We start from the raw sequence: 19,609 nt of genomic DNA, 5'->3' as shown, positions 1-19,609 counted from the left end.
GCTGTAGTCTTACAAACGCATGTTTGTAGAAACTGTGCTGCTACTCCTAAGGGCCAGGTTTGTGTTTTTGAGAATGTAGAGCCAGAGGGCACATTTGTTCCTCTCCAGAAAATTCCACAGACCTACCCATCATGCTCTCAGCTCAGGTACAAAATGTGGGAGTGACTTAACCTTTCCCTTCTCTCTCTCTCTCTCTCTCTCTCTCTCTCTCTCTCTCTCTCTCTCTCTCTCAAAGTACCAACAAACCAACAACCCACACACCCAATGAAAACATACTTTAACACTAAGCAAAACTAGGTTTCAACAATGACTGTCTTTGACTTCTGTGTAGAACTACCAGCAGTGCCTCTGTTTGTCCACATAATAGTTCAGCTTATCTAGCCTTTTCTGCAAATACAGCACTTAAACGGTACATATGAATCGTTCCTGCCTCCTTGAGCTACATTCTTCAAGCTAAATAATTGCTGTTTCAGGTAGCTGTGGTGGTACCATGAAAGTTGCTTTTAAAAGCCAGCGTTACCCTGATCTTAATACCCATTGTTCATTGTATGTTTTGACAACAAAAACAAATCTCTCTCTTTTTCTCTGTTTATACATATATATGATCTGATAAACTATCAACCATCAGGGACAGTCACTGAGCATTCTTCAGATTCCAAGGTACTGTATGGTAAAATTCACAGACCACATTTTGGTCCTTGTGCAAGCAACTTGCATCGCAGTATGCATTCACCAGCCACAGTAGCTCAAGACAAAGACAAGAGCTGCTCAGCAAATTGATCTTTGAGTGACCTCTTGATCATCTATACCAATGGCACTGCCATAACCACAAGTAAACAGCATTGAGTGTGCATTAAGTCACCATGCCTATTCATGTTTGTCCTTTGCTGGGAGAGCTGCGCTAAACTACTTCAAGTCATCTCTATCTTCTGCCAACCCAAAGGACAAATACATTACCTGTCAGGTTTAATTGTATATTAAATGAGACCTCAGGCTAGAGAAGGGAAAAAAACCATAATATGTTTCCTTTAAACACCTGGTTTTTCAGGACATGAACATATGACACGTTGACCCCATTAATCAAAACCATCACTTTGGTGTAGTTATCCTTTTCATGTTTACAGCATCTGAGGATGTTTTCATACAACTCACTGTTCTCTAGGGCAGAGAGGAGACATTGCAAAATAATTAGGAGTAAGAGTAATCTTTTGATCTGAGTCTGTGGAAGCTGGTTTAAAAAGTCTGCTCTCTGTCTCTCTCGCACTCTATCTCTCTCTCTGTCTCTCTCTCTCTCTCTCTCTCTCTCTCTCTCTCTCTCCTCGGTGTTCTGCTCTGATTCCGGAGTTAGATAGCTGTGAGAGGACAAGCCCAAACAGCGCCTGTTACCTGCCCGACTCTGTCAAAACATCTGAAAAACCTGCCAGCCATCTCCCCTATTCATCAGGGGGCCTCGCCAGCCTGGAACTAATGACTGTGTGTTCGAAGGTGCTGTGGAAAGAGCTTCATTCATGCATGCACACAAACACACACACAGACAGACACACACACACTGACTCACACACATGCTCTCCCAGTGAAACCGGGTTGAAGAACAGCACGTTTTTGATATAGGCTTGGATTGGATTGGATGCATTTGGGATATAACATTCCTGCGAGGATTGGAGCATACGGCAAACCCATCACCAAACCCATCACCAAACCCATCACCACACACCACACCGCCAACCAGCCCAACCCACCACCAATGCGAAAGCACAGAGACACAAAGTAAGACGATGATGTCCACAGATGTCCACACCACTGTAACAGTGACAGGAAAGGAGATACACATTTCTAAACAGCTGCCTTGAAATGTACGTATGTTCATCTCTAACTATAGCTCAAAACAGCTGTTTACTAATCAATAAAGAAAGAGTGATTACCTAGTACCTATTAGTCTCTTATGCAGTTTGAACTACCGTCAGTGCCAGAGGAGAAGCATTGGGATTCTGTCCTCGGTATCAAGAACACGTTTCCTAACCACCACCAGACTAAGTGCACCCCAGGGACGCCTGCACCTTACCTGCCTGCTGCACCACGGCTCTGCTATTTCCACTGACTCTGTGAGTGGTCCCGTTGGTGCATGCTGTGGTGGGGCCGTTGGCGTGAGTGCCACCGTTCCTCTTGACCGAGGCGGTGCGGGTGGAGATGGGCACGAACGTTGGGTCCAGGTCCATGATCAGCTGGTTGAGCTGGTCGATGGAGTTGTCGATGTCCACTGTCAGGGAGTTGAACTCTTCGTCCTGCGTCTTGTCCGTGACCGTCTGGGAGACTGTCGTCTCTGTTACCGCGTCCGTTCCGTTACCCTGCTCGGCGGCAGGCTCGGACAACGGGCTGGTGCCCCGCTTGTCTCCGTGGTGAAAGCCGTCCGTCACCGTCACCTCGGTGACCTCCTCGGCCAGGTAGGAGTAATGCTGGGCGGCCACCATCTGCTGCTGCTGCACCCAGGAATGGGTGGAGTAGCTGCCCTGCCGGAAGGAAGTGGCCTGGGACCCTGTGCCGCTGGGAGAGGGCGAGGGCGAGGACGAAACGGGCACCGAGCCGCTCCTCTGGCCCAGACAGCCCCTGCGGGCCTCAATGTAAGCCCGCTCGTATTCCTCCATGCCAGCCGGCGCATGCTGCTGGTGCTGGAGGTGCTGGTGGTTGTGGTGGTTGAGGTGGTGATGGTGGTGGGCCACGTCCTCTGGCCCACCGGGGCTGCCGAAGCCATCCGACAGCAGCGAGTTCTGGCTGCTCTTGTGGCAGGACGAGGACAGCGTCCCCAGGCTGTCCACGCTGCGCAGGTCGTGTCCCGACATCATGAGCACCACGTCGTCCAGGATGTCCGTCTCGCGCTCCTTGGGCTGCGGCTCCCCCGCGGCGTGCACCTGCGCCGGATGCAGCACGCGGAGGCCGCCCGTGACGATCGTCCCGCTGTCTCGCTCCCCGTCCATGGCTCCGTGGAGGATCAGGGGCGGCGGCTCGTCCAGGCCAAAGCCGCTCAGGAGGCGCTTGAGCTCAGCCTTTTCCTGCTGGCTTGGGCCCTGGGATTTGGAGGGCGCCACGGAGGAGCCGCGCTCCGTCCACAGGGAGGCGTTGGAGAGGCCGGAGTCGCTGCTGGCCGACAGGGCGTGGTCGCTGTGCTCGGGGCTGCTGGCGGCAGAGGCCGGGCCGGCTCCCCTCCTCAGCGTGGAGCCGCCGCTCGGGGTTCCCTTGGCCACCGGTTTGTCCAGAGTGGAACCCTGGGACGGGGACTGAGGCACTGGGGGAGAGATGAGATGCAGCTACTTCAAACAGCTGGTGCATGCACACACACACACACATGTATGTACATTTTCACACACACACACACACACATACACACAAACGTATACACACACACCCAAAGTATACACACTCTCACAGCCATACATGTACATTTAACTCTAACAGATTCACAGGGACACACACAGGTTCACTCAATTATTCAGGCACATATACATTACCAAACACATACTGGGTTGTATGATCACACACACACACAGCAACACACACACACACAAGCATGTTCTCCCTACCACCATAACCAATCTAAATCACAAGCTCAGTAGCATGACAGAACAGTAAATATTCCTCCGAACCGAAGTGTAGAGAGACAGTGAGCAGAAAACACACCATTTGGGGAAAGATGGGTTTCAATGTCTCCAAGGCACTTTTGCTCTATCACACATGTGCTCACCGTGAGGACATCTCACCCTGCCACGAAAAAATAGCAAATGGTAAAAGAGAGACGCATTGTTCTCCACACTTTCCACAAGATGACACATTTGCCACAAATAACACAACCTAAGGTCTTCACTCAGAACATAACAACAACCACCGCAACCCCCAACACAAGACTGCTTCACATTACTCCTTTTCTTCTTTTTTTTCTTCTGGTGAGCGAAGGGTAGATTTCTACCCAGAGAAACAAACATGGTGTACAAGCGGTGACACTGTGTGGCCCCCTCCTAACCAACGCAGGGAGGGAAATTCCGCAAAGATCTAAACAGAGCCATTTCCCTGTTATTCCAAAGCTCGAAACCCAACCTGTGGCTTGTAATGGACTTGAAGGCAATAACTCTTCCGTGTTTGACCTGAGCATTCCACACCAAGACGTGATTTATGGATCCTCTCCCAAGCACCCCCCACCCCCCCCCCCCCCCCTCCACACACACACTCCCCCCTGACCCTCAGCATATGTTTAAACATCTTCACCAAAGCCTCGAAGGGCTGCGCTCAACAACACCAGAGGTCAAGAGGCAGAGACTCCATTATGAGAAAGCAGCAGCATTTGTCGTGAGACACTGATCACAGAGCAGCAGAGGTTCCCCGCGCTGGGGATTAGAGAGGAGATTAGGTACATTACCCACGGCAGCACAGCACAGCACAGCACAGCACAGGCGTTCAGGTGCACAGGGAACAAGAAAGAGAGAGCTGTGGAGTGGTTTCAGAGAGGACACACACACACACACACACACAAACACACAGACAATCAGCCAGCCAAACCAATCTCTTTTGAATATCCAGGGAAACAGCGCTAGCTTGCTTTTTCTCTCCTGCAACTAAATGGCTGTGAGGTCCAAATGCCAGACACGCATGATAAAGGCTGCCCTCCTTCTCCCTGGCTGCTGGTTACCAACTACCGTCACAAGCCCCCACAACCCCCCTTTCTCTCCCCTTCAGTCACACACACACACACACACACACACACACACACACACACACACACACACACACACACACACACACACACACACACACACACACACACACACACACACACACACGTGCACAGTCACTCACATCCTGCTTGCTGAAGTAACATTCAGGCTTCCGCTCAGGCCCTGGTCAGATCTCCAGAGAGCTCCTCAACAAATCCCCCCAGCAGCATTCCTTCCAACAAGCATATGTCTATCTCCCCCACTCTCTCTCTCTCTCTCTCTCTCTCTCTCTCTCTCTCTCTCTCTCTCTCTCTCTCTCTCTCTGACACACTGCCTCTCCTCCTCCACCAATCACTCCTTCCAACCTTTCTTCCTTTGGTTTCTTTCCCCTCCTCTCCTGCCTGCCTGCCTCTCCCCCTCCCCCTTCCTCTCTCTCTCTCTCTCTCTCTCTCTCTCTCTCTCTCTCCAACTTTATTCTCACACCTCTCCTTGGGAAAACAGACAGACTCTTACCTTCTCATTCATCCAGAGGTGAGCATGCTCAGTGACCCCCTCACTCCCACGTGACCAGTGAAAGAGAGCAGGAGAGGGAGAGAAGAGGAGAAAGAGAAAGAGTTCCCGCCAGCACTCTCTTTTTTCTTCTCTGCACCACTGGCAAGGTGAGTGCCAGAGTGTATGTGTGTGTGTGTGTGTGTGTGTGTGTGTGTGTTTGGCCCCACACAAGCTGGAGGACGCTAACTTTACCAAATATGGAGAGTGGAATGTAAACATTGAGGGCAGGGCCACTGAGGAGGGGGCGGGAATTGGGAGACACGGCAACCCGACACCTAACACCCTTTTCACCAGAGGACAACTCAGAGAAAGAAAAGAGAAAGAAAGAGCGAGAGAGAGAGAGAGAGAACTGAATCATTATCCAACCACCTGAGACAACTGAGAGATTCACTTCAGAAAAAAAGAAAGGAAAAATAGGAGGAATGGAGGGAGGGAGGGAGGGAGGGAGAAAGAGAGAGAGTGAGAATGAGAACCCTTGATTCAACTGAAAGAGCAAAACAACATTCCTTCCTGTACCAAACACTTCACACTGCACAGTGATGCTTTTTAATTAAGGAATCTCTGCCTTCTAGTTGGAGCGGCCTCCTTTTTTTATGAATCCGGGCCACCATTCCCCCTCGTACTCTCATGAATCGCAAAATTACACGGCTGCCATCGACATACATTACGCTGCTGGGGAACCAGATGTGCGCAGACCTCAATTGCTGGGTTCCACAATTGTTTCGCGAGTTTCCTTCTTTTCACATAAAAACACAGGCATGGTCGACATCCACGCATGGTTAACCACACCTAGGGAAGAGAGGGCTCTTATTCCGGTCGACGTGTGACACACTGGCCCCAGCCCTCAACCTAAATCCATGTGCAGATGGTCTGACTCGTCATTGCAGTGAACACATCAAGGCCAGGAGTTCTCAGCAGTATCAAAATATCCATTAGGGAGGGACCTTTCCTCTCTGTGAGATGAACCCTGGAGAGGATCTTTTCTCTGTGTGTTTGAGACCACAGATGGGGAGGGGGAGTAAATGGTGCTGAATACGGTGGTTCACACCTTTGCACAAGGAGGATAATTCAACAGAAAAGACATTAAGTATTTGCTAGCAACAGTATGGGACTATGTGAAGCTGTACACTGTAGGGGTTTCTTTTGGCACAGAAATGGTTGCTTGTGAAATATTCTTGCCTGTTGTGAAACTTGTTTTTCATAATGCAAGCCTCATAGATTAATGTCTGTCATGAAAAGCAGGAGAAAACATGTAAGCGTGAGAGGGAGAGAGGGAGAGAGAGCACTGTTGACGTTGACAGGCTTCTGAAATTAGGCAGCTTGAGCAGCAGCACTGTAATTATAATTCCATTCCCACCCCCCATCCCACTCCCATCAGATGCACCACAGCTCCAGCCACTGTGGACGTCACTCAGCACCCCGCTTGGGATGCATACAGGAGAGATGGGGATGTGGATGGGGATGGGCGGCTCTCGAGTAAAACACACTCTGCGTGTAAAACCATCCTCTCTGGCTCAGCCCTGCTGCCAGCAGCGCCGCCCAGCCAGCAGGTTGACACGGCGGAGCCAGTCGCCGAGGTTTCCAAGGTTTCCACATGCATTTTTTTCCGGCACATCCAAATAGTCGACATCATGAATCATAAGAATGAGGTTTGGGGGACTGCTTAATCGTATCATTAATGCTTCCAAGCTGTTCCTCTGCATACCAATGCTGCGTGCCCTTACAGACACTGAGCTGGATGTGAAGAAGCTACTGCGCCACTTGTTATTCAGTCAGAAGCACCAGAGAAAGCTCACCGCACAAGCGTTTGATGAGTGTATAGTAGGAGGTTCAGAGCACATGTTTGCCTCGTGTGTCATGGCGTCATGACTCACATTTATTGTAAGTCAGTGTTTTGGAAACCAAATCTCCACGAGCCTTTTTTTTTTTACCAAATCTCCACGAGCCTTTTTTTCAACCAAATCTCCACAAGCCTTTCTTTCAAAAACAGTGAAGCTTGCAGTGCGACATCGGACATAAAAGAACGAAAAAACACAAAGAGTACTCTACTCTTAGGCGGCTTTTCATTTAATCATCCCTTCATCCATCTATCCATCGAGCCATCCATCCATCCATTTATTCCTTCACTGTTCTGAATGTAGCTATATCAGCGACAACCATGTGCTGGTTAGGTATATACAGATCGGGGTCTATAATTACCTCTCTGAAAGCCCTTGCAGCACTAACCTATAGTGTAATCAGATATGAGAGTGGGATGCCTCTCCACACTCGCAAGGAATGTGAGGCTCCGTTAAAGATCAGACAGTCGCTCACTCCTGTGACTGACAGCTGGGGGGGAGAAGGAGGGCTTGTCTCATGCAATCGTAGAGGGATGCTGAATTCCAGCCAGGCCGCTGCTCAAACTTCCCACTGTTAGTGTTTACTCGTGAAAAATGCTGCCATCTTATACGCCAAGCCCTCCTTCCCAACACTAAAAATATTCCACATCAACAACCATAAAAATAAAAAAAAACCGATCACATCAAGGCAAGGCAACCAACCGCTTTTTTAATGATAGGACTTTTAAGGCAGCCCTGTTTTGAAGCAAAGAGTAAGTCATTTGTTTTCATTAGAAATGTCCCAACTGAAGAAAACAAATAAAAAATGCTGAGAGGATAGGGAGAGGCTGTGTTTTGAAGCTTCTGGATTTTTCTATTTTCAGATGGGTTGTGAATTCCACGGGAGACGAGGCAGATTTGGCCCAGCAGCAACCGCAGTTGGAGTAGGACGCCCTTGGCTGGTACTGTTTGGCTGCTGGGAGGGTTTGTGTGCGTGTGTGTGTGTGTGTGTGTGTGTGTGTGTGTGTGCATGTGTGTGTGAATCAGCAGTGGAACACCACCCAGTTTTGATAGAACAACACAATAACATCCCTGGGGAATCCAGCATTCTGTCTTTGACCTGTGGGCTGGCAGGCTCCCGGAGGCCTGTACTACAGCGCCCATCCCAGAAAGCCCCAGCCAGCCATCAAGGGAGCACAGAGAAGACACCAGGCCACTCTCAGTACAGTATGCACTGCCCCCAGTGGACACTCAGAGAACTGCAGAATCAGGTGTGTCAAAACAGAAACACAGAGGCATATAAGTGTTTCCAAACACACATGTGTATGTCAGCGTGTGTGTTTTTAGAACAATTATGATTTGTTTGCTTCTGTGAGGCCTTTTTGATACACACTGAATAAAGGCAGTGATTACTTCTGTTCCTGTCCATGATTAATATAAACATTCATGACAGTTATTGTATACTTTTACAAGCCTGCTGTTCGCTCATTGTTAAGTGCTTTTAAATTCATTTCTGTGCAATTTATTATACTCTGCAGCAGCCTAAAAGACTTTCTTGGCAGGATTCAAACCAATCCATAATATCTGGCTCCAGTGTCTCCAGCCCCTGCCAAACACCTCATCCCTGCCTGACTCAATGAAGTGATGCACAGCCATGCAAAAACCATCTTACAGACCCATGCACTGAAGACAGCTCTCTGAAGGCACCGCAGGATGCACACTGACCAAGCAGTACTGCAAATACTACCAGTGGGAACTCTGGTATTTGGAGTTTTTATGGCGTTTTTATGGAGGGGGGGGAGGGGGGGGGCTGGGGTGATCTCTTCTCTGACCTACATCTGCTGGAGTACCAAACAGACATCCAGCAGAACTATGCTGCTTGAGTCATTACACTAACCCCTTGAGCCCCGGGTCACTCGTCCCCTCAGGCCCGTTGCCACTCATGCCTCACTGTGGACGTGTGCTAATGTCATCAGGCTAAGCTGGTCGGAGAGGTGGTGGTGGTGACGGTGGTGGCGGTGGTGGTGGGCTTCTGTGTTCACAGGAAGCACCAGACTTCCCAACACAATCGCGCGGAGCGAGGCAGGGAGATTTATCGTGTGTGTCAGCGAAAGCGCTCGCTCAGCATTGCTGGCGAGTCCAAGGAAGAACGCCGTTAAACATCCCAAACACTGCCAAAAAAACTCAAGAGTGATCCGGCGCTAAGCTCCCGTAACACAGTCATGAGCTAATGCCATTGCCCTGGAGGTTTTTCTTAGCCGTGTAAATGCCATGACAATGCCACTGCACATGCACTGTGCTACGTTCTCATCCACTTAAATCAGACATTGACTTAAAGGCAGCTGGCCCTACATGTGTCCCTGGAGCAGAACTAGCTAACAACACCATCGCTGTGCATTTATTAACCAAGGATACATTCTGATTAACTTAAATGAATGCATGTAAATGTATGTAAATGTGTTTATGTTAATGTATGTATGTCCTGGGCATTGCTGCTGTGTGTGCATGTGGAGACTGATGGCTAGCCCTACCTTCACCGTTGCAGATGTTCTGGTAGGAGTCCCATCGGGTCAGCGGGTCGGTCAAGCTGTAGTCCACGGTCACATCTGGCCCGTTCTGCCAGCGCTCAGCACCTGAGACAACAACAACAACCACAAAACACTCTTGAGTCTCCTCCAGGACCAGCAGGCCTCCACGCACCACACACATCTGCAGATTACTGAGAGGGGGACTACAGGATCCCTACTGCTGCAGACCTCAGTAGGAAACAGCATGACTGTGCACACAGAAAACTGAAATACACACACACACACACACACACACACACACACACACACACACACACACACAGTCACACACACCGTCACACACACACGCACGGGTTGGGAGACGGAGCCTGCTGTGCTTTTTTACGTCCCTGTCAGAACTCACTTCACACATTTCCCTTCTAAGACATTCCACATCCTCAACTTTACCCCAGCTCAGCAGGAGTGTGTGTGTGGGTGTGTGTGTGTTTCAGTTTTCAGTGTTCACAGAAGAGAGGTGAGTGAGTGAGAGAGAGAGAAAGAGAGACAGAGAGAGAAATAAAAATGAAGTGAGGGAAACTTGTGTATGTAAGAATGACATGCTGGTGAAAGGACACCACGTGCCCACTGTCAGTATTAAATGCACTACTTTGAATAATGCTCCCAAAGTGAACCGGTAGAAAACATCATGGATCTTAATTATGTGCAGAGAACGACAGGGGGAGGAAAAATGGGGGAATACCTTGGATCTTCTCCGGGCCCTCGGAAAACACTAACTCCACTTTTCCATAATCCGGAAATCTGGGATCTGGAATGTCAACACAGAGGAATTTCAGTGTGGCCTGGAGAGATGGATGGTAGAGTACTACTGTTTGCCAGTGACTGGAGCATCTGGCTGAAGTTCTCACTTGTGAGTTACGACAGAGATGAAAAAATATCCTACAGTTTTCGCTGCTCAACATAACACACATGAGAGGAAAACAGTATGTGTTATTTGGCTGAAACTCTTCACATGGCCAATAAAAAAATGCAGATCAATTGAGAAGTGTCTCAAAGGTACTTCAATATAGTATTCATTTCAACTCCATCTAAGTGAGGAAGATCTTAAGAAGACTATGGGACATGAGTTTCAGTTTTTCCTGCTTATCACTGATCCGAGTTCAGTGGACTTTCCGCCTACCTTTGTTGGCACTCTCCATATCCTCTTTCTCAAACATGAGGTTGTAGCCTTGCACTGCTCCCGTGTGGAACTGCAGCCTGAAGATGATGTCCCTTTTGGAGGAGCCACTCTTATGATAGCATTTGATCTGCAGGTAGAGGGGGGGGAGAACACACAGGTTCTGTTTACACCAACAGAAAGTATGATGACCTACATAATCTTCTCCTCCAGGACATAGACTAAATGAAGCATCACATTTCTTAAAAACTCATAGCTACAAAGATATGGCAGCAATGATGTTTAAACAGATGCTACATTGAAATGCAGGGTAATTAAATCATAATCTTAAATGGAGAGACTTCTGGATCAACTCTGCATTGTTTGTCTCTTACTTGCTAAAAAAAAATCCATTCAGTTTGCAATGCAAACCAGAATACAACAGGTAATGAAATAAAAAAACTAAACATAAGATCACAGAAGAGAAGAAAAAGAGAGTTGTTGTGTTCACCATGATGTCTCCCTTCAGCAGCTGAGCCGGCTCCATGGCAACACATAGTCTGTTCCTGTGGCCTGGTCCAATGATACTGTATCAGAGGAAGAGCCACAGAGTTAACACATGACCCCCAAACACAACCCCCACCCATTTCCACATGAAGGCAACCAATCAGACTCAGGGGTCCACTCACATGACAAGGGGGTAGCCAATGAGAGACAGGGTGTTACATCTTAACTTAACACACTTGCACGCCAATTTAGGCCTTCATTCACAAAAGTGTGGAAAGGACTTACTATACTCCAGAGGAATAGACAGCTTGCATTCCCTGGTAAACCTTCAGGTATGGACGACAGGCTGTCAGGATCATTTGAGAAGAAAAAAAAAACATCCCAAAGGATCTTGTAAGCATCTTGAGTTTGACTACATGAGAACAGCTTTAAGACTAGAACAGCCTTTAAAACAAATGGGGCAGCAGACCTTCGGTCATTAGCATTACAAGTGCGGTCACTTAGCACGTGAATCAGCAACAGGACATAACTGCACAGCTAGCTGAGGAGCTGGATAGGACACAGATCACCCTCAGCCCTCCACATTAGCAAACATTTGTTCATGAATACAGACTCGGTGGTAATAGTTATGCAAACAGGTTTCCCAAATGTCGTTGTATGCGGAGCTATACAATGACAATAAAGGCTTTCAATTCAATTCTCAGTTCAAGCAGTGGAGAGTTAAGACAGTACTTCTGCTAGAACACATGTTTCTCTGGAGTATAATTTAAGCCTTCATGGTGGTACTAAATGACAAATGGTAAATGATGTCACGACCACAAATGCTTTTCCCTGTGTCTTTGTTCTGGAGATGTTTAATGTCTTTAAGTCTTGTTTATGTGTATGCTATCTTTATTAAGGCATACACCATTAGCTATATCACTGTTGCTTTGCTACTACCATGTGTATTAAATATCAAATAATGGATGGAATCCTGTTCAGTTTTATAGCTTTGTACCTGATACTTTTGCATGGCGATTACTCAGAAACTTGATCTGAGGCCTTTTCAGACGCTGTGTACAAACTATGTCAGTGTTGCTTAGGTAATGTTTTCTCAGAGAGTGAAGTAGCGTGTGATTGAGTGCCTACATCTTAAATTACTGCAATTGGTCACAAGTAGCTTTTACTTAAGATAATGCCACTCCCTTTATATACGGCCAATTTTGTTGAAAGCCTTCCGTCTTCACATGCAATGATTTGTTGAGAATCATGTAAGGGAATACTGAATTGCATGCGGATGTGTGTGTGTGTGTGTGTTTTTTTTTACTGTGTGTGTGTGTGTGTGTGTGTGTGTGTGTGTGTGTGTGTGTGTGTGTGTGTGTCTGTGTATGAACAGATACATATTGTAATATCCTTTATTTGGATGAACATGAAAATAAAAAGAGTGTACTAGTCTCTGTAGTGTGGGTTTGATCTGGCGGTACCTCCAACACTGTCGAAATTGGGGATCCCATGGAGGATGACCCAGTGCAGGAAGAGAGGTGAGGCGTTGATCTTCATGGAACCATTCAGGAGGCTGTTCAGGATCCACACATATCTGCGGAGTGAACAGGAGAAGAAACGTGTCAACAGCACAGTCATCCCCGCTCACACGCTCTAAGACAACTCGGGGGAGAGGAACAGGATCACACGGTGTACTTCGGTATCAGTGACAGCCCTTTGAGGTTGAAAAATGGCTGATGGCAAGGTCTCTGGAGAGTCAAGTGCTGCTGTTTTTTGATCACTTGCGAGAAGTCGGCATTAAAAATTGGAACCGTAGATGAGTCACAGCAAAGTCATACCGAGATAAAGTTACAACAGGTCACCAGTGCCCAGCCCAGGGACGCCACTGTCTTACAATCGCCAACAATGGGAATAGTTTTAGGGTGCATCACACAGGCCTACTATGATTCACACTGGAGTAGATATCCCACTCTTGGCATAGTGCTGAGGTGACATTAATCTGATGTGAAAGCATCAGTGGTTCTGCAAGGCTTGGAGTTGTTTCATTTATTGCTACTGTTGTTGATTCAAAAGGCATCAGTTGTTGGACACTTATACACTGAGCAGAAATTACAACTTCTCCTTATAATCTACAATCTTAATGCAATACCATATTTAAAAATGTGTTTGGGGAATGTGACAATGGCGCTTATCCCAATATCACTTGCAGACTAGGCCAGCCCACCATTTTTTTTGTCTTCTGAAGGTTAACTGGTCAGACACCACAGCTCACCTTTTCTGGGAGGGCGTCATTAGCGCAGAGACCTTGTCATCGTAAAACTTCCTCATGGCGAAGCGGTCCAGGGCCTGATCAGCACTGGGGAGGGGGGGGGGAGAGGAAGAGAAGGTCAGCCAGAGGAGAGCCCTAAGCCTCACAGTCAGACAGATGAACGAATGAGAATGAGAAGTGTTGGGCAGCCTGATTGGCAAATATTGACCAAGGGACTGAAGGGATGAGTGGCGTGTTTGAAACCTCTTTTAAACCGATTTGTTTGTATTACCAGTAGAGTTATAATCTCTCAACAGGTGTTCGATATATGTATACATCTCTCTTTCTCTCTCTCTTTCTCAGACACATACACAGGCACACACACATAAACACCCCCTCACACAAAGGATGAAGAACAGGACAAGAGTGCACAAGAGAGAAAGTAACCAGAGAGAGACAAGGGATTCCAGCAAAGAGGGAGACAATGCCCCTCTAAAGTAAACACAGCAGGGGTGGGAGCCGAGATACACACACACACACACACACACACACACACACACACACACACACACACACACACACACAGGCACACATGCGCATACGCACACACACACATACACACACACACACACACACGGGCACACACGCCGAACACACACCCACCCACACACACACACACAAACACACACACACACATATTTCAACAGGCACTAAACCAACAGGCCCAGGCTTCTGTCCTTCTCTGTGCCTCTGACCCTTCCTGCGGCCCTCTCAATAATCCCTCTGTGTTTGTGTGTGTGTGTGTGTGTGTGTGTGTGTGTGTGTGTGTGTGTGTGTGTGTGTGTGTGTGTGCATCAGTGGGAGGAGGGCTGCTATTTTCTGCCTTTGCCTAAGCACACTCAAAACACACCAGGCTATGTATACGGAAAAGATCAGTATATTCACACAAGATAAGACACATTTGCCCCAGTGTCAGCCCCCTTCCAGGATCATAAATATTGTCCCACAAGATGGCTGCAACAAAGTCAGCATTTTGACTACAAGGGGCTCTAGCTTGTTGTAAACATGTGCCTGTGTGTGTGTGTGTGTGTGTGTGTGTGTGTGTGTGTGTGTGTGTGTGTGTGTGTCTGTGTGTCTGTGTGTTTTGTGTGTGTGTGTGTGTGTTTCGTGTGCGTGTGCGTGTGCGTGTGTGTGTGGGTGTGGGTGTGGGTGTGGGTGAGTGTGTGTGAAAGAGAGAGAGATAGATAGAGAAAGAGAGAGAGAGCGAGACTGTGCATGGGAAACTTATCAGTGTGGCGTGGGAGTGGTGCCTTTGTCATTAAAGGTCAGCTCCACCATTAATAAACTATTCCCGACTACCTCCTCCATGAGTCAGGAGCTTTCACCTGGCCTCTTTTATGGCTATGTTGTTTTATGTGCTGCTGCGGTTTGCCTGGGATACGCAGCTCATTATGATTTACAACAGCAGGCTCCATGTAGCATCTGTTCATAGACTTGTGTAGCGCACAGGTTACATTTAGCAAGTACTCTTATGAAACCAGTCCGTTGGCAAGGAGACACTTAAGCATTTGAGTTTCTTGACTTTTCCAATTCCTTACTGCAAAATTAGTGAGGTGTTTAGTCTGTCTCAAACTGTGCTTACTGTATTTGTCTGAAATTAACATTATGGATTATGGTTAATTTTCAGGTAACTTTCAGGTTAATAAGGGATTGTTGTTTCAGTGGTACCATGGGTATCTAATCACACAAGATTCAGAACATTGCAATGAACGTGTATTGGCCATTAACCCTCGTCCACAACAGTGGAAAAAGCCAAAATGATAGATTAGTGATGTCATGGAAACATGCTGTATGTCAGTGTAGGTGCATTGAGAAGCCTTTACCTTGCTGAGATGTCTGTGAAATGCACAAAGGAGGAGATGACCACACCAATTCTCCCCTTCTCTCCCTGTGAGGAAGCAGGAGAGAGAGAGAGAGAGAGAGAGAGAGAGAGAGAGACAGAGAGAGAGAGAAAGAGAGAGAGAGAGAGAGCAAGGGAGATAATCAACCACTGTACGTTTGATTAGCATTAATCGTGTTTACCTCTCCTGCCCTGCAGTTGAAAACTAATTCAGTTTTGAAATACCTACACTCATATCTTATACCACATGGTATGACAAAACACAATCAGCCCCTTTCTAAACATCGTCAGGAATTTTGTCACTGAGAAAAAAAAGAAAACAATGGACGTCAATATTGTAAACAATGATAAACTACAGTTTTGAGGCAGAAAAGCAGGCGAAAACATCAATGCTTGAGTGTGCCGAAGTGACCTACCCTACAGTGGATGACCACCACGTACAGCGGGTCAGCATTGAGCCAGCTCTCCATGGCCTTGCAGATGGTGCAGATCTTATCCAGGGGGGGGGCGTGCAGGTCAGGCCAACCTGTGTCCAGTGTCTATGAGCATAGAGGGATCAGGTCACAAGAAGCTTGTCTGAATCATCTCAGGACAGTGTTATTTACTATCACAATCATGCGTGCTCAAAGCTAGTCAAAGCCAGAGCTTGGCGATAGATTTATAGGCCTATATCTTGCTGATGGAAAAAGCAGCATCTTTTGGATCTCACAGTAGTATAAACTAGTATTGATTCCTATATGTGTGCTAAAATACAAATGAAATGGGCTGTTGTTGGATATAAAGCGCACTTTATGTTTTTTGGATATAAAGCATTTCCTGTTTTGAACTCTGCATAATGAATCCAGCCATCCCATATCTCATGACCTCAGCTCTTGTTCAGATATCTAGAAACTTAGAAACATGAATAATCAAGTCAGTCTGAAAGCTTTGAGACATGGCGATACCCTATGTGTTAGCAATAATGTCACAACCTAGCTTTTTTTTATTAAAGGGGGCTAAACACATTTCTGTTGGGTGAAAAACATACTCTGAGAGAAATCATATATTGTGAGTTCAGATAAGCTCTTTTACCTAGACCATTATGCAATACCAGTTGAACCAACCACTTTTAATGTAATTTTGGTCCGTGCACATAAGGAACACCCATAACCTAAATGAATCCACATCAAGGCTTTCCAGACCACAATTAAGTTTTGGGGAGGGCTTCATCAGGCAACCAACCAACAGTGAGCAACTGAAATTACATGTGTATGATAAGACTGGAAATTTCCACACCAAATCCTGACAAAACACTGAAGCTGAAACTTTTCTTTCACGTTAAGATCAAAGTCATTTTTTGCAAAAGAGTATTGTGTTTCAGTACCTTGGGATTCATCTTTGAAAGGTCATGTCTCTTCTCTGACAGGTTAATGACCTGGATAGAGGACAAAACAAGGATTTGGCATGTTAGCTGAGAGTAACAAGTGCTTTCTTAGAATTGAAGAAAGAAGGTCACAAGAAGTTATGGAGTTATAGTTCACACAGCCCCTTTTGGGCAATCACAAAACACAAAATAACCCCTGTATTGTGGTTTGGATTAAGTGGTATTGGATAATCATAGCAGAACTTTATGTGATGTAAATGTTATATTTCAAATTTAATGTAAGCAAACAATTGAGCTAAAACATTCGTTTGAGAAGACAAAAACTAGTTGATTGACAGTGAGATTGTTTGTTTTGAAGCATTACTTGCTACACATTTGGGTATTGTATGCTTGTTAAGCTTGCCATTATACCTTAGTGTGACTAAAGATATATTGTGTACTTTGTTTCATCCTAACTAAGGAGTTAACTAACTTGGCTCAACTCTGATTAACTAAGGAGCTAGTGTTAATCAAACAGAGGATTCAATCAAGCCTTTATATTTACTAAAAACTCTTTGCTCCACAGGTTTAACAGAGCTGTTGACCTCATGGACCTTAGGGCTTGTGACAAGGACTAAATCATGTGACATTTATCTGTCAACTGTTGTGTCAGTCGTATCACAGCTCTGAAGATTTGTTCAAGATACTTATTTGTTGTTTGCTATCTTGGATGATGTTGTGCAACCCCCCGTTTCAGTACAGTGGAAACTTCCCTCAGATGAACTATCTATGACAAAGTTTGTAACTTAAATGTAGTAAAACCTAAAGCTCCCTATCAGCAATGTGTTTGATGTTTTGGACAAAAGTTAGGAACTGAAACCCACCAGGTAGTTGTCAGCATGTTTGGACTTGAGCATGCGTGTGACATCCTTTAGGTTGTGAAGGTAGGTCTCCTCTGAGCATGCCCGGGGAAAAGACACGGCAATGATGCGCTCTGTCACGTAGGTCAGGTCAAGTTCATATCCCTCGTCCATCTGTAGAGACAAGAGGTTAATCCTGAGATTAGCTCTGATGCTAACCCTTAAGCACTGATAAGGATGATTTAGGGCTTCAATGATGTCTAATGTCTGTGATCAATTGCAAAGCTAAAGACGAATTCCTCGGGTGGATCTACACAAACAGACAAGCAAAAAAGGTCACTGTCAAAAAAGCCTCTACCCCCAGCTGAATGCTGTACTTAACCTCTGCAAACAATTATTTGAGTAATCAGTTAATTCGTGCGTTTGAGGTTTCTCTTAAGCAGTCTTCATACCAAAGGACAGCAAATAAATCCTCGAGGATTTAGTTCCACTTTGTGGACCCATGGAATTCCCCGTGCACCCCTGACATGTGGCCTCTCTGCGTGTCCTCGTGTCCCTGCACTTCCTGCGTGAGAGAGAGCAAGAGGTCATCCCCTCTCTCATCCAGCCACAGCTCAACCCCAAAACACCACAAGGCAAAGGATTCCACCGTCCCCGCCAAGAAGGCCAATAAGAAACTGTCCAGACAACTGCTTTCCAACCAGAACAACAGATTTCAGTCGGGGAAAAAGGCTACGCCATTCAATTGAAAAGCAGTTGTTTAAGGCAGTTTACCGGTATTTCTACCCTTTATTCTACCCTTGCACCCATCCAGACAATGTTCTCCATTCTCTAATTTGTGTTTTTTGAAACAATCCATCTGGTTTAAAGTAAAGGAGGTGCTGGAGAAGAAGAGAAAGGCTGTGGGCAAAAGTGTCAGAGACTGCCATCAGGATTCTTTTCTCCAGGGACGTGGGAGGGGAGTTTCCCCTTTTTGTTTTGTCTAAGGCTCTAGTGAATAAAGCCCTTGCTTAAATGACTAATTTAGAAAAATAGAGACCCTTGATGTTCCTAAATGGTCTTTCTTTTTGTGCAAGACAAAATGTTCTGTCTTCATGTGTGATGCTTCTCAAACAAAGAAAGATTTCCTTCAAGAATGTGAGGCTTCCATAATTTTAGTTCAACAACATTACCTTAACAGTATATTTTATCATGATATATTTTGCTTTTTAACAGTCCCGGAAAGAAAGCACAACGCTAATTCCTGTTGGGATTATAAAGTAACTTATCTGAACTGCCAACTCAGTCGTTATTGGCACCCATGATGGAATTAGCAGCGGAGATGTTATAAAACAAATCGAGGGACATTGTTTGAAAGCTTTAATCATCCACCACTTACTACTGTCATTCTGCTCTCCATTTCCTTTCTGTGCTATTTTGACCTCAGAACAGTAAGGTCCTGGAGCGGTGAAATTCCCTAAATGTTCTCTCTCTCTCTCTCTCTCTCTCTCTGTCTGTCTCTCTCCGCAGACAGACCTGTTTGTTGTTGTAATTAGCCCTATGCAGGGCGCTGCGGTGAGCGCGGCTGTTAATGAAGTCTGAAGTGACTGCAGGCTGACTGTAACCGCACGGCTCTGGAGAGCCCCAGGGTGGGCCGTAAAAGAACGCGGGGGCCGCGCAGACGCAGCACCTAAACGACCCCTCCGAGCGGAATGAAAGAGCGCTGTGTGAGAGGGGTCGTCGCCTGGGGGAACGAGAAAGGTGGTGGTGTGCGAGGGGGGGTCACTGACAGGGGTCTGTTAGTGGCGGGGTGAGGGGAAGGCCGGCCAGGCTCCACGTTCACACTGGGGGAGGGGGGGAGAGAAAGGAAAAGGAATGGCTTAATGGGGAATTGATGAAGACTGCTGTCAAACATTTAAAGGCTGTGTTTTCGAAGAGGAACGGAGGGTGTCAGATTGGTCACTGAAAGGTTGAGTGCAATTCTAAGGGAAGTCACTCTCTCTGGATGGAGTCGGGCCTTTCAACAGCAAGATACTTCACA

At 46.6% G+C, this 19,609-nt stretch overlaps 1 protein-coding gene across 1 annotated transcript in view; it reads right to left on the bottom strand.

Moving 5' to 3' along the window:
• Window positions 1-19,609, bottom strand: part of LOC105898447 (tensin-3) — a 39,407-nt gene that overhangs the window by 14,302 nt on the left and 5,496 nt on the right. Inside the window, exons 2-13 of the mRNA XM_031563036.2 lie at window positions 17,614-17,763; window positions 16,751-16,801; window positions 15,804-15,926; window positions 15,371-15,435; window positions 13,512-13,595; window positions 12,721-12,833; window positions 11,543-11,603; window positions 11,262-11,337; window positions 10,775-10,901; window positions 10,337-10,402; window positions 9,601-9,702; window positions 2,063-3,280 (exon numbers count right to left, since the gene is read on the bottom strand). Coding sequence (XP_031418896.1) covers window positions 2,063-3,280; window positions 9,601-9,702; window positions 10,337-10,402; window positions 10,775-10,901; window positions 11,262-11,337; window positions 11,543-11,603; window positions 12,721-12,833; window positions 13,512-13,595; window positions 15,371-15,435; window positions 15,804-15,926; window positions 16,751-16,801; window positions 17,614-17,763 — 2,236 coding nt within the window. The remainder of the gene's footprint in view (window positions 1-2,062; window positions 3,281-9,600; window positions 9,703-10,336; window positions 10,403-10,774; window positions 10,902-11,261; window positions 11,338-11,542; window positions 11,604-12,720; window positions 12,834-13,511; window positions 13,596-15,370; window positions 15,436-15,803; window positions 15,927-16,750; window positions 16,802-17,613; window positions 17,764-19,609) is intronic.

The sequence above is a fragment of the Clupea harengus genome, chromosome 25, assembly GCF_900700415.2.
Source record: "Clupea harengus chromosome 25, Ch_v2.0.2, whole genome shotgun sequence".
In the NCBI taxonomy this organism is placed as follows: Eukaryota; Metazoa; Chordata; class Actinopteri; order Clupeiformes; family Clupeidae; genus Clupea; species Clupea harengus.
This window is presented reverse-complemented; position numbering and strand designations above follow the sequence as displayed.